This window comes from Agrilus planipennis, unplaced genomic scaffold (genome assembly GCF_000699045.2).
Source record: "Agrilus planipennis isolate EAB-ADULT unplaced genomic scaffold, Apla_2.0 scaffold38, whole genome shotgun sequence".
In the NCBI taxonomy this organism is placed as follows: domain Eukaryota; kingdom Metazoa; phylum Arthropoda; class Insecta; order Coleoptera; family Buprestidae; genus Agrilus; species Agrilus planipennis.
In genome coordinates, this window is record NW_020438882.1 from 352,396 (window position 1) to 366,928 (window position 14,533).

General features: G+C 33.3%; 4 protein-coding genes across 4 annotated transcripts in view; 2 read left to right on the forward strand and 2 right to left on the reverse strand.

Annotated features, from left to right (window-relative positions):
- Positions 1 to 60, reverse strand: part of LOC108745194 (protein Skeletor, isoforms B/C) — a 19,096-nt gene extending 19,036 nt beyond the window's left edge. Inside the window, exon 1 of the mRNA XM_025981527.1 lies at positions 44 to 60. Coding sequence (XP_025837312.1) covers positions 44 to 60 — 17 coding nt within the window. The remainder of the gene's footprint in view (positions 1 to 43) is intronic.
- A 1,028-nt stretch (positions 61 to 1,088) lies between these two features.
- On the reverse strand, positions 1,089 to 7,488 carry LOC108745233 (ninein). Its single transcript, XM_018481374.2, has 6 exons — positions 7,308 to 7,488; positions 6,820 to 7,244; positions 5,117 to 6,596; positions 4,732 to 4,967; positions 2,938 to 4,099; positions 1,089 to 1,378 (listed from the first exon to the last, which is right to left on the reverse strand). The coding sequence occupies exons 2-6, from the start codon at positions 7,228 to 7,230 to the stop codon at positions 1,143 to 1,145; spliced, it is 3,525 nt and encodes a 1,174-aa protein (XP_018336876.1). The 5' UTR covers positions 7,231 to 7,244; positions 7,308 to 7,488; the 3' UTR covers positions 1,089 to 1,142.
- Positions 7,489 to 7,901: 413 nt separating this feature from the next.
- LOC108745234 (cytochrome c oxidase assembly protein COX20, mitochondrial) lies at positions 7,902 to 8,489 on the forward strand. Its single transcript, XM_018481375.2, has 2 exons — positions 7,902 to 8,029; positions 8,089 to 8,489. Exons 1-2 carry the CDS (start codon positions 8,006 to 8,008, stop codon positions 8,401 to 8,403), a joined length of 339 nt encoding a protein of 112 aa, XP_018336877.1. The 5' UTR covers positions 7,902 to 8,005; the 3' UTR covers positions 8,404 to 8,489.
- Positions 8,490 to 10,137: 1,648 nt separating this feature from the next.
- Positions 10,138 to 14,533, forward strand: part of LOC108745235 (xanthine dehydrogenase) — a 7,898-nt gene continuing 3,502 nt past the window's right edge. Inside the window, 4 exon segments of the mRNA XM_025981565.1 lie at positions 10,138 to 10,373; positions 10,891 to 10,948; positions 11,141 to 11,237; positions 11,528 to 13,858. Coding sequence (XP_025837350.1) covers positions 10,323 to 10,373; positions 10,891 to 10,948; positions 11,141 to 11,237; positions 11,528 to 13,858 — 2,537 coding nt within the window. The 5' untranslated portion in view covers positions 10,138 to 10,322.

Below are 14,533 nucleotides of genomic sequence, written 5' to 3' on the forward strand. Positions count from 1 at the left end.
ATTATAATGGTCTTATCTCTATACAATGATTAATTTGACTTACATGTGTAGTAACTGCATTGTTCAATTTAATTTATAGTTCTAAAATTTATTCACAGTTACATTTTTGTAGTTTCTCTGAGCTAAGAAACAAAGTATAGGTATTTTTAATTACTTTTTGGATTATTTAATTTAAAAACATCAAGTTAAGCTAGCTAAATAAAACAATATATTATATTAAGTAAATTTAATAACTGTTTAATATAAATGCCTCAACAAATGCAATGTCTCATTAAAAATATTTTCTTTGGGAAATAATTATATGCATATGCATAAAATATAAAAATCATTATTTTTGTGTTGCTCAATTGCAAAATTTAAAACAATACCGTATACATTTACATCTTAAATACAACCATTCTTTATAATCTTCCAGGTACAGACGATACTTTTTAAATTAAATTATTGCTGTGTACAAGGTATAAAGAAGCTTGTAATATTTCATTTATACCATATATACACCTGCGTTGTAGTGCCCTGATCCAAATTCATTTTATTTTATACAAAAACATTAATATTTTTAATTATAAGTAGGTAGAAAAACTGGAAATAACCTGTTGTTTTTGGATATCAAGTTTTTCATTTAGCACCGTTTCTTGAAATAAGTGTAGTTATTATATCATATTTCTAATCAAATTATTTGCGTAATATAATGCATATAATTGTATAGTGATATGGAACATCAGCTTCTATTATTTAGAGTATGGACTATAAGCGATAATAATTTGAAAAACTATCACCATGAGCTACCCAATAAGTATATATGAAACATGTTTCTTGATTATTGCATCAGGTTAGTGCCTTAACTTGTGTAACTGATTTAGGATAATTTAGGCCATTAACTGATGAAGAACAACAAAAAATGTCAAACATATTTTTCTACCTTCATAGAAACTTGTCTGTTCTAGCGTTTGTTATCTTTTTCATATTTCAAGAGCGTCACATACTCTTTCAGTATTGAAGTAAGACACGTACACGCAAGCAAACACACTAACGTTCACCGTGAAAACTTTAAATACACTCGAACGCTTAACAAAAAAAAATTAACGAACGCCTTACAATCTATATATGGCAAAATCATAAACATTAAACAAGGCACGTGTTTAAATAGAACTGCTAGAGTTAAATTGCGAAAGCATATGACACTGTGTTTCCAATCGCTGTACATTGGCGATTAAATAGGAATTTTCTACATAAAGGTCTTTAACAAGCATATCTGTCTTCGACAATCTTTCCGATTGTTCATTACATACACGAATTTGATTTTCTAATTTTTCTTGAGTCTTACGAAGGAAAAACTGAAGTTCTGCCTTTTCTCCTCTGAACTGTTGCCATGAGCCTAATAATAAAAATTTAAATTAAACGAAAAATATTTTTGTAAAGTTGTGGATTGATGAAGAAAGAAGTTTAAAGGGTATAACTTTACGAGGGTGGATTGATAAGTTTCCGGCCTGACCAAGAAAAACAAGGTTTTTAAAAATTTTTTTTTTTTATTTCTCAACATAATCTCCTCCAAGGCTGATACATTTCTCATAGCGGTGTTCCAGTCTATTAATGCCATCTCTATAGACTGATTCGTCAAGCTCCTCAAAATAACCATTTACAGCTTCGATTACTTCTTCATTGTCCGCAAATCTCTTACCGCCAAGCCATTTTTTGAGATTAGGGAACAGAAAATAGTCACTCGGGGCTAGGTCTGGAGAGTAAGGAGGGTGCGGCATCAATTCAAACTTTAGATCGTTGATTTTAGCCGTCGCAACGATTGACGTGTGCGCTGGTGCGTTATCGTGATGAAACAAGATTTTTTTCTTCGCCAGATGAGGTCGTTTAATTTTCACCTCGTGGCTCAAACGTTGCAATAAGTCTGCGTAGTATTGACCAGTGATAGTATTACCCTTTGCAAGGTAATCAATGTATATAATACCTCTTGCATCCCAAAAAACAGTAGCCATAACCTTGTTCGCCGAAAAAATTGTTTTTGCCTTCTTTGGAGTTGGTTCCCCTGGTCCAATCCACTGTTTAGACTGTTCTTTGGTTTCAGGAGTGTAGTGGTGGACCCACGTTTCGTCAACGGTTACGAATCGACGCAAAAATTCGCTTGGATTACGCTTATACAATGACAAATTTGCGGTAGAAATGTTTTTTCGAATCAATTTTTGGTCGACTGTTAGCAAACGCGGCACCCATCTTGCACAGAGCTTTTCCATATGCAAATGTTGGTGCAAAATATGTTGCACACGTTCATATGACATCTTACAGGTCTCAGCTATCTCACGCACTTTCAATCTGCGGTCTCCCAGCACTATTTGATGAATTTTTTCGATCATATCTGGAGTTGTGACCTCAACGGGGCGTCCTGAGCGAGGCCCATCAGAGGTGCTCACACGACCCTTTTTAAACTCGGAAACCCACTGCTTAACGGTTGAATATGACGGGGAGGATGTCCCCAGTGTTGAGTCCATCTCTTTTTTTATTTCCTTCGGCGTTAACCCCTTCAAATAAAAGTATTTGATGACAGCACGATTTTCCTGCTTTTCCATTTTTACGAAAACCACAGAGGCGTCTTGTTCAGCGTGCTGTCAAACCTACACTAGCAAGGAGATCGGGCTGAAACTATAGCTACAAGCTATCCAAGGATGGTACTATAGAATGTCACCTCAAGGTAGGCCTAGTGGCGTCATCTCTTGGTTAGGCCGGAAACTTATCAATCCACCCTCGTATAATCACGCAAAATTGTTTTTCAAATAAAACCCCTGTCACTTTTAATTCATTGGTTTCCCTCTTTTATACACAATTTTTTTAAATTAAAGCTGTGAATCAATGATTATCTATTCGATGAGAATGTGATTAAAGAGGAGGTTACACGGTTATGCCCTTTTCTCATTGATTTATACTTACTCTGTAAAACTTGTTCTGCATGACAATGTTGCTGTTTTAGAACTAACTGTAGATGTTTACATCTCTGTTCTAAATGATGTAATCGGTTATTCAAACTTTGAAACATGCTAATTGGCACAACTACAGTCTGTTCTTCTGTACTATTTCCGCAGCATCTATTATTACAATCTCCTCTATTCGAATTAACTTTCTTACAAAGACGTTGTAAATAATTTCGATCGTGCTTTCGGAATCGCCGTTGTCGATTATTAATTTTGTCAGTTAAAGGAAGCGTCGACTCTGTAGATGTTGAGGGTTGATTTTCCTCGGATGTCTGTAAATTTTGTGAACATAAAGAATTCATTGAATTATTTACTAAAGTCTTCTTAGGATTATCAGAAAACGCTTCTGGTGGGGACGGTAAATCAAAACCTGTGCTAGTAGGAAATAAGTCCGTTTTTTCCACTATACAAGACGTAAGAAAAGTTTGTAACTTTTCAGGTATTTTCCCGGAACTAACTTGAACTGAAATATCAAAAGCTTCTTTCTTTTCTTTTTTGAGCGAGTCGATTTCGTGTTGTAAATAAGATATTTGTTTTTCTTGATCAGTCATTTTCTCCTCTGAATGAGCTTTATAATCCTCAAATTCACGTTCAAGATCAATAAATTGTGTTTCGAGATTATTTTCTTCAATAGGAGGTAAACCATATTCCGATTCGCTCGTTGCAAATTGTAATTCATATTCCGTCATTTTATTTATTAGTTCTTGTAATTTTTCACTACTCTGGTTTTGTTCATCTTCAAATATTCTTCTTTCTTCGTCCAATTTTTGGGACCAATATTCTTCACAACGTTCATATTCTGTACGAAGAAGTTCTACACAATTTTCTAGTTCGCTACATGTTGAACGAAGTTCTTTGTTTTCTTCTTGGCATTTACGTAATTCTTCTTGCAGATCTTTAAAGTCATCGGTTTGATTAGTTTCTTGATCGGTTGATAATGATAATTTATTTAGTTCTTCGTTTAACGTTGAGGCGATTTCCAATGGTGCTGTTGAGTTTTGATGGTTTTTGTTGTCCAACATTTTACGAATATTATTCTTAGTGAAATCGATGGCTTTTTCAAGTTCTTTACAATGTTTCATCATGCAGCTTAGGTTGCTTTCAGTGGATTTACAGGATTCCTAAGTTGATTTAAATAATTTAGTATTTTACAAGTTATCATGGATATTAACTAATTTAAAGAAAAAGAGTATAAAAATTGAAGTATTCATTTATATTGTTACATGCAAATTAACTGTTTCTTTTCTATAAAAATCGTATCAAGCAGCTAAACAATATGTAGTTTCACAACAAACCATGCAATCATCAGTAGCTTCTCTGCAGTATTAATTAAAAATAATAAAAAAAAAAACAGAGCTTTATTTAAATGCATTTATTGGCAAGAAATACATAACAAAATACTACGGAGAAGCTAACAGAATGATAGCACTAGAGCCTCTTTTCTTTGAAAAATTAGTAATACTGAAATATTAATCTGATATTTTATCACAGACCTGCCACATTCTTTAGCTTCTCCCATACAAAATAAATAGCAAAATAATACTGATCTAGCTCATAGTGCAACCATTACAAATAAACTCTACTAACAAAAAATAGAAATAAAACGCAATATAGCAACTGAAAACACCAATAATAAAGCAAATAATAATAATTTATCTATTTTAAAATCAATGAATAAAAATTAATCTTATCTAATGTCATAAAGATAACCCAAATCACTCAAGTTCATTTTACGTGCATCACTTCAACTTACCGGCGCGTTTATGGGCGGTTTAAAATTATCGGGAATGGAGATCGAATGTTTCTTTAGTATGTCTTCCAAAAAGGAAATTCTGGAAAGCATACTTTGCATTTCTTCGCTATCAGTTCCAGATGAAGATGAGAGACTCAGACCATCTAGACCACTTTCATTTAATCCAGTTTGAACAACCAAAAGTTCCTCTTCTTTCTGGTATTTTCGAACTTTTCCTAGACGTGGACTTCCTTCATCTAAACAAAAATAAATAGTCTTTTTTAATAAACTTTTGTAAACTTTACCAGCTTCAATGTTTTATTAATTTAGATAGAATTAATAATTAATGAATGTGAACATATGAGTTCATTTTTTCTGGGAGAACTAAGACATGCTAATGACTTACATAAACCAAGTGGATTAAACTCCTTAGTTGGGGATTCTTCATTTCTTCTTTTAGAGCCAGCTCCAATTCCTTCTAGAACATTGGAAATGTTATCTTTAGCGACATCGTCCACCTCATCAAAGATTAAAGAATTGTTTCCCTTTGATTTTGTTAAAGAAATTTGTCTCGATAGTTGTTCAATTTCAGCTACCATTTCATCATTTTTATCTCTCAATTCTGCGTTTTCCATTTGTAGGGTTGATAGTTTAGATAGAAGTTGCTCCACATGTAGTTGTTTATTCTCAAGTTCTCGGCAATTTTCTTTCTCTGATTCTAGAAAACTTATATGCTCCGCCAATTCAAGTTTTTCCTGTTTAAGTTCAGAAATGTGGTTATTCAGGACCTGATTTTCCTTTTCAATAGTTGAGGAATAAGTTTGACAAAGACTGAGTTCTTCTCTCAAACGCGCTTCTTCATGTTCGATACTCTTTATTTTTTGTTGAAGGCTTTGGTTTAGCTGTGTCATTTGTTCTTTTTCAGATATAAATTGATCAGTAACTTCTTTAATAATATCCGAATGTTTTTGTTCCAATAGTCTGACATGATTCTGAGTGTTTTTCTCCATACGAGCGTGATTATCGTCAACTTCTTGAGCTAAGAGACTTGCCCTGTTATTAGCTTCCATAACGTCAGATTTCAATTTCTCTCTTTCAGCATGCATTTGCTCTAAAATATTTCTTAAACTACGAATTTCTGATTGATATAATGTCAATACTGCTTGTAAAAGGGTGACATGAAGGTAAGTGTAACCAGATCTTGAGTTTCCCATGCTTTTGATTTCCTTTTCTAAAATCATAGCCAAATCGGAAACTTTAATCTGGCAATCATCAAATCCTAGATCCTGTATGAGTTTTTTTGGCGAAGGAATTCCAGCATTGTCCCACATCTCTATAACAAGATCAGAGTGTACAAAACCAGTTGCATTAGGACCAAGCGTTATGTGCTGTATATTTTCAGGATCAGTAACTTCAGGGTCGTCTTTTAGACATTGCACTGTATTGATTGGTTTGCTTATGCTGGTTGCAGGTCCTAGGATGTCTGCCCATGTATCATCTTCTTGTAAAACGTTTAAGAGTTCTTGAAAACTGATCCTTTGGTTAATGTCAAAATTGCTTCTGAGAGATAATTGTCTCAATACTCCTTTTGCCAATCTTTCCATTCCTATTGAGTTACAAACAAGAAGCAACTCATTTTTATTTAAGTAGCCATCTTTTCCTACACCAAGTTTCTTCCATGCTTCACGAAGCATTTCCTCTGTACATAGAAATTCTTGATCGTTATTAGCATTATTAAAAACAGGACTGTTAAGTTGAAAACTGCGATTATAATTTCCCGGTAAAGAAGTACATCTTTTCAATTTACTGTTAGTTTTGCGTTTCTTACTGTGTAGAACATCACCATGAGAACTTGATTTTTGTACTGGAATGTTCACAGTGGAATTCTAAGATTAAAATAATGTATTAGTAATTTTTTGAGTAAGTATTGTAATTTAATTTCAATTATTAATGTTAATTGTCTGTGGGATTGATTGCAGTTAAATGAGATTAAACTGCTGAATATATAAGGAATTTGTGTCAACAGTGTTGTTTCTGAAATTTTTAAATTACTTCAAACTCCATCTGGCAGAATTATTCTATAAAATAAAATTTAATTTCATAACTTACAGCACTGTCCATAGTGTTATTCATCAGGTTTTCATTTTCATCCTCCTCTTCAATTTTTGGCCTGGTACGTCGACCATATTTTTTGCTACCATACACATATTTAGGTGATATTTCACGATCAGGAGACTGCTTGTCATTTTCACTTTCTTCACTACCATTTTCTTCTGAACAGTTCTGAATTTTACCCAGAAGTGTTAAAAGGCCACTTTTAAAATCAGTGAAAGTTACTCTATGTTTCTTTTTCTCTTTTAACAATTGTTGTATAAGTTCTGAAGCTTGGTCCTCTAAATGCAAAGATTGACAAAGTTGAGTAAGGCCTCTTTCATCTAAAGTTCCACAGTTTTCGTAATCATAACTCTCGAAAACAGTAAACAATTGTTTTTCATAAGGATCTAAAGACTGACAATCCATATTTTATAGTTTTCCTGCAATGAGGTCATGTCGAGAATGTCAATAATGTAATAATTATTAAGAATTAAAGTTCTTACCTTAAATAGTTTTTAAAAATTACTTTTTAATTGAATCGTTTATCCACCTACCAATGCAGAAAAGATATTAAGCATTTCGATTTGATGAAATAAGCACAACAAAAACACTAATACAAAATATCCGTTTTGGTTTACTGCAAAGTGAAGGACTTATTGGATTGACGATTGAAGGTGTGAATTGTAACGGTATACGGTATCAACCGCAGAATGAGAAGTTGACAAAAGCAAAACTATTTCATCAAATAAATCCCCCACTGTATTCATGATAATTTACTTACTTCCAAATATGATTGATCATTAATATTAACGTTTTAGTAAAAAGTACTTAAGAGAACTTTATACAAAAGCACCAATACACATTAAGAAAATAACGCTGGCGTATACATATACGCAGGAATTAAATAACTATATTCTGAGGAAAGTTCAAATTTTTCTGTTTTATGGATTGTGCATTTATCATACATATTAAAGTCACATTGAAGTTTTATTTGGTTTTATGTAGCACCTAATTAAGATTGATTATGAGATAAATTGCCTACTACCTTAAAGTGGTACTACTGCCACTACCATACCATCTGATTTTATTTTGTTTTTCACTGACGTTTGTAAGATGTGTGGTTATGTTATGTATTTAACCTCAAATATTACTTAGTTTTACTAAATTAATATTACCAATAAGTTTCAATATAAATGTGAAAATGGAAGAGCCAAGTGAAAGTCAAGTAAGTCATATGTATTTGGAATAGGTTACTTTTTGAATACATATGGGTTCCCTTCGTAGGGTGTCGTAATATTTGGAAGAGATGTTACTAAAATACCATGCTTCAGAAATAGTTATTTATATGGCATATACAGTGGAGTTGCAGCAGGATTAGTGTATTTTCTCTTTACCAGTCGGCCTAGAATAGCTACTCGTGTTGGAGTTGGAACTTTTGCTACAGTTAACATGTCTTATTGGTTTTGGTGTAGATACAATTACTCGAAAACAAAATTTGAAATGTTACGTGTTCGAGAGTTACTTCGACAGCATGCTTTACGTGAAGGAACAGAAGAAGAAAAAATAATAGATGCTGAGTTAAATTTGAAGACTGTATAAATATTCTTATCCATAGTAGTAAACTGTGAAGTTCATTGTATATATTTATTAGTTGTTTTATGGCAATAAAATCTTATTTAATCAAATTATTATATGGCAGTATTATTTACCGAATTTTGAAACTTCATTGAAAACCGCATCAAAATTAATACAAAGATTTTCCAATTTGGAAGCTCTAAATTTTGCTTTTTACAATCGTTTGAGGCAATTTAAATTTGTACCATATAAACGAGGTAGGGCGACACGTATTACGATGAAAATTGTTTTCGGGAAAACGAAGGAAATAATTCATAATGTCGGATTCTTTTTAAATTTGGGCGCGCTAAATTTGGCTCCTTACAGTGGTTTAGGTCAATTTAAATTTGTATTATATAAACGCTGCAGGGTATTTTGTAAGGTGGCATATGTTTCGACAAAAATGTGTTTTTGCGAAAACACTAGGAAATAATTCATAATTTCGGGTCCTTTTCAAATTTGGATTCACAATATTTCGCTCTTAACAATGGTTTGAGCCAATTTAAATTTGTATTATGTAAACGCAGCAGGGTGTGTTGTAAGGTGGCATATGTTTGGACGAAAATATGTTTTTGCAAAAACACGAGGAAATAATTCATAATTTTGGGTCTTTTTCAAACATGGGCGCACAATATTTCGCTCTTTACAGTGGTTTGAGCCAATTTAAATTTGTATTATGTAAACACAGCAGGGTGTGTTGTAAGGTGGCATATGTTTGGATGAAAATGTGTTTTTGCGAAAAAATTAGGAAATAATTTATAATTTTGGGTCCTTTTCAAAATTTGGACGCACAGTATTTCGATCTTTACAGTGGCTTGAGGCAGTCTAAATTTGTTTCATTTAAACGTAGCAGTGTGTCGAAAGGAGACATGTATTTCAACAAAAACGCGATTATGCGAAATAGAATAATATAATTTATAATTTCGGATGCCTTTAACCAACTTTCAAATTTGGATTGTAAAATTTCGCCATTTACAGTGGTCTAAGACAAACTTTTATCATTTATGCGTGGAAGTATGTCGTAAGATATATTTCGACAAAAACATGTTTTTGCGAAGTATAATGATGTGTTTTACAATTTCGGATCCTCTTTATCCAATTTGCACAATTAGACCGCAAAATTTCGCTATTTACGGTGGTTTAAGACAGACCATTTAAATTTATATCATATAAGCGTGGCAGGGTGTTGTAAGGTGACATGTGCTTCTACGAAAAAGTCTTTATGCGAAATCAAAGGAAATTGTTTATAATTTCTGGTTCTCTTTTATCTATCTTCAAACTTGGACGATCAAAATTTTTTTTCATTTGTGTCATTTATGCGTATAAGGTTGTCTTAAGGCAAGGAAAACGTGTTTTTACAAAATTGAAGGAAATAATTCATAATTTCAAAATTTTTCAAATTTAAACGCTCAAATTTTGAGTAGTTTAAGTCAACTTTAATATGTATGATGTATATAAAACATTAAAATATCAAAAAAATTCACATAACTACGGGCGGCTAGTATTATAATAAATTAATCCTAATCGAAACTTTTAATTAAGCTTTGTTTATTTATTCGTTGTAGATCCTTGTCGTGTGCAGGTTATCATTTTGTCTTTAATTTTATCTGCTCTTATTTTGTTATTTACATACGTTCCCACCGTACACAAACCTGCTTTTTTGATGACGTTCAATTGTGCGATAATTTCATAACACAATATCTTGTTAAAAATTTTAATGATAAAAATAATTATATAAACGTAGTAACAGCGTGTTGATATCACTATTTCGTTATAACTGTGCGCAACAGTCGGGAAAAATACTGAATGAATTATACATCGCGCTTTAATTAATTAAAAAGGTGTTTGAGTGGGTATTGTGAAGGAATTAATTAATTAATGTATGTCTGTTGAACACGAAAACGATGATTCCAAAGGATTCTTCTGTGCTTGTTTTTTTCGTAAATGGAAAAAAGGTTCGTATCGGAAAAACACTAAGTATGATAAAATGCTTATTTGTGAGAAACTGTTTTCTGAAGTACTATGGTCTAACATTATTCTCTTTATTAACACTGTTTATTGCTTAAACTGCGTTGTAAAGTATCTATTTTCAAAACTTAACTATATCCATATTTTAATTGTAATATTACAAAAAAAAACGCCGATTTTTATTGATCCAAACTTGATCTTTAAAGGCTTAACGAAAATTGTAGTCCTTGTCAAATAAAATGTAAAAACTTTGCAAACATTAAATTGGCATTAAAATAAAAAAAAATGAAAATAATTCTAATTCAGACTCTTTTTCAAGCAGTTGAGATAAAATTGTACATATATTATGATGTGAGCAAGTGTATTTTACATGGATCCCCTGCAACCTTTGTTTATGTATAATTTTGCAATAATTTTGTTTACAATTGATAATTTATTAGCAAAAAAACAGTGTTAAAAGGCTACAGAAACTATGCGAAATAGATTACAACAATATGTTTTTAGATTGTAGAACGAAACGTAGATCCAGAATGGACCCTTTTATTTTATTTAAGAACAAAGCGTATCCTTATTAATAAATTATTTTACGTAAGTAAATAAAACATTTGAATATTTCATTCACTCTTTTGCGTTATTATTTAGTAAATGTACAAAATTTGTAAACTTGGAGCTTTCAAAATTTTGGCGACCGATTCAGGTATTTTATATAGCAAAAGCTGTTGCGTATTGAATATTCCTTAATTATTATTGTTAGTGCGTTTATGTGGCACAAAGTTAGGGTGTGCTGAGGGAGGATGCGGCGCTTGCACTGTTATGGTGTCCAAATATGATCGCCAGGAAGAAAGAATTAAGTATCCTTCTAAACACAGATTAAACATAAAATAGAGAAGATCAGTTAATATAAAAATAAGTAACAATAACAATACATTTCATTTAATTACTAGGTATTATTAAAAAATAGTGTTTTAACAAAGTAAATTTCCAATTTTATATCAAAAATTCCTCTTGACAATTGGGGCCTTTACTACATGATCGAATAGAAATATATATAAAGGATTAATTGTGTGTAGTCGATTTTATAACAAACTTTAAACGTTACTTAATTGTAATCCTGAATTTCAAATTTTCTTTAACTAAAAAGACATTTGGCTGTAAATGCCTGTTTAACGCCAGTGTGCTCAATGCATGGTTTAGCTGTTACAACAGTGGAAGGTATCGGATCGACAAAAACAAAGCTCCATCCTGTTCAAGAGAGATTAGCGAAAGCTCATGGATCTCAATGCGGATTCTGTACTCCAGGAATTGTTATGTCGATGTACACCCTATTAAGAAATCAGCCGAAACCATCCATGAAAGATATGGAAATAGCATTTCAAGGAAATCTCTGTCGATGTACGGGATACAGGGCTATAATCGAAGGATATAAAACATTTACGGAAGATTGGGAATTGTTACAACGAAGAAACGCAGCCGGAAGAAATAGTGAACTAAACGGCCTTTGTGAAATGGGAGATCAGTGCTGTCGAAATAAAACGAATATTGATAAAAATGAAGACGAAGAAGAAACGTTGTTATTTAAACCAAATGAATTTGCACCCTACGATCCTTCTCAGGAACCCATTTTCCCACCAGAATTAAAAATATCTGACACATTAGACACAGAAAATCTCATATTTAAAGGCCCAAACGTTAGCTGGTATAGACCCACAAACTTGGAAGAAGTCCTTCGTCTAAAACAAAAATACCCAGACGCTAAAATCGTAGTTGGAAATACCGAAGTAGGAGTAGAAGTTAAATTCAAACGTCTCCTTTATCCCGTCATAATACAACCGACAATAGTTCCAGAAATGCTAATAAAAGAAGTAAATAAAGTCGGAGTAAGAATAGGAGCCAGTGTCACTTTACTAGAAATGGGTTACTATCTTGAAAACCAAATTAGCAATCTTCCAAATTACAAGACGCGAATCTTTAGAGAAATCGTTCAAATGCTTCATTACTTTGCCGGGAAGCAAATAAGAAGTGTGGCAGCGGTAGGGGGGAATATAATGACAGGAAGTCCTATTTCAGATCTAAACCCAATTTTTATGGCTGCAGCTATTAAATTAGAATTAAAAAGTTTAGACGGAGGCCATCGTGAGGTACTTTTAGATGAACACTTTTTCACAGGTTACAGAAGAAATGTAGTAAAAAACAACGAAATACTCATTGCAATAAATATACCATTTACTGAAAAGTTTCAATATTTTCATGCTTATAAACAAGCAAGAAGAAGAGACGATGATATCGCCATTGTAAATTCTGCAGTTAATGTAACGTTCGAATCGGAAACAGATAAGATACAAACCATAAGACTGGCTTTCGGTGGAATGGCCCCAGTAACAACAGTACCTGTTAAAACATGCCGGAAACTTATTGGTCTAAACTGGAACGATGCAACTTTAGATACTGCATTAGATGCATTGGCAGAAGATATGCCATTAGTCCCCTCAGTTCCTGGTGGTATGGTTCAGTACAGAAGATCATTAACTTTGAGTTTTTTCTTTCGAGCTTTTATGAAGATTCGCAAAGAATTAAACGACCAACTAGGGAAAAACAGTTTACGAAAAGAAGATCTCAGTGCTCTAGACGGTTTCCATGCCAAACCCATAAAAAGTGCTCAGTATTTTAAAGTATCTCCAAAAGATAACACCTTCGACACAGTTAGTCGTCCAATTGTACATGCATCAGCTTTCAAGCAAGCTTCAGGAGAAGCTGTGTATTGTGACGACATTCCCAGCTTGGAAGGAGAGTTGTACATGGGTTTGGTTTTAAGTACAAAAGCTCATGCCAACATTAAATCGATAGATCCTTCTATAGCATTGGCGACGAAAGGAGTTCACTCATTTTTTTCAGCCGAAGATATCCCAAAAGAGCGCAATAAAATCGGTCCAGTATTTCATGACGAAGAAGTGTTTATAAGCAAGAAAGTAACCGCACAGGGACAGTTGATTGGAATTGTTTTGGCCAACGATCAGACAACTGCCCAAAGGGCCGCCAAAAGCGTCAAGGTAGAATACGAAGAACTACAGCCAATCATCGTATCAATCGAAGACGCCATAAAACACAAATCATTTTTTCCAATTACTAGAAAGTTTGAGAAAGGTAACGTGGATGCTGTTTTTAAAACTGCACCCAATATTATTGAGGGCGAATGTAGGACTGGAGGACAGGAGCACTTTTATCTTGAAACTAATGCTGTGTTAGCTATTCCTAAAAATGAAGACGATGAAATAGAAATATATTCGTCTACTCAGCATCCCGCAGAAGTAAATGTAAGTCTCATATCTAAGCGTAGATATTCTCGGCTGCTGTTTATTTGATCATTAATTTTCCGGATCTTATCTCAAATATTTAAGAATAGTGAAATTTCACAGTTAATTGTTTACGCTGCGCCAGTTTATCTAAAACAAAAGAAAGATGGTAAAATATTAGTGTTGCCCAAACGCAAGAACAAGACGAGACTTAGCCAGTCTTGGTCTTGGTCTTGCGCCAATACACCTGGTCTTGGTCTTGGTCTTGGTCTTGGTCTTGGTCTTGCGCTCCCAGTCTTGGTCTTGGTCTTGGTCTTGCAGCAAGAGTCTTGCAAGTCTTGCAATTACCTATTAGTCTATTACTATTTATTAAAGTTTACTTTAAATCCTAGAAAAACGTATTAGAATTGGAACATTGTGAGCTTGAATGAATATAGCCATAGTAAAGATCAAGCAGATTAATAAATAACTGAAGATTTGATAAGAAATTCGAAAAATCAACTGACCTATATGTCGTTTTCCATGGAAGTAACTGTTTCTTAATAAACATTTATGATCCTTGCTTTCTACCGCGCCGCCTCGCCACGTGCCGGCTCTATGATAAGGATGCCGCCGCAAATCAAACAATAATATAAAGCGTGTAAAAAAATTCGAAATTATTTTGCATGAGTATACCTACACCCTATGGCGGCAATCAAATAGTGTCAAATGTTATGATTTCGGCGTGGCGGCAACGATTGTTTTAGATTTCAAAAGAAGCCGCCGGCGCGTGTATCATAACCATGTACTTCCGAAAAGCGGCAAATTTCTTTGAGAAGTAAGTACAAAACCTTTGATGCCGCATTATCAAAGTGCCG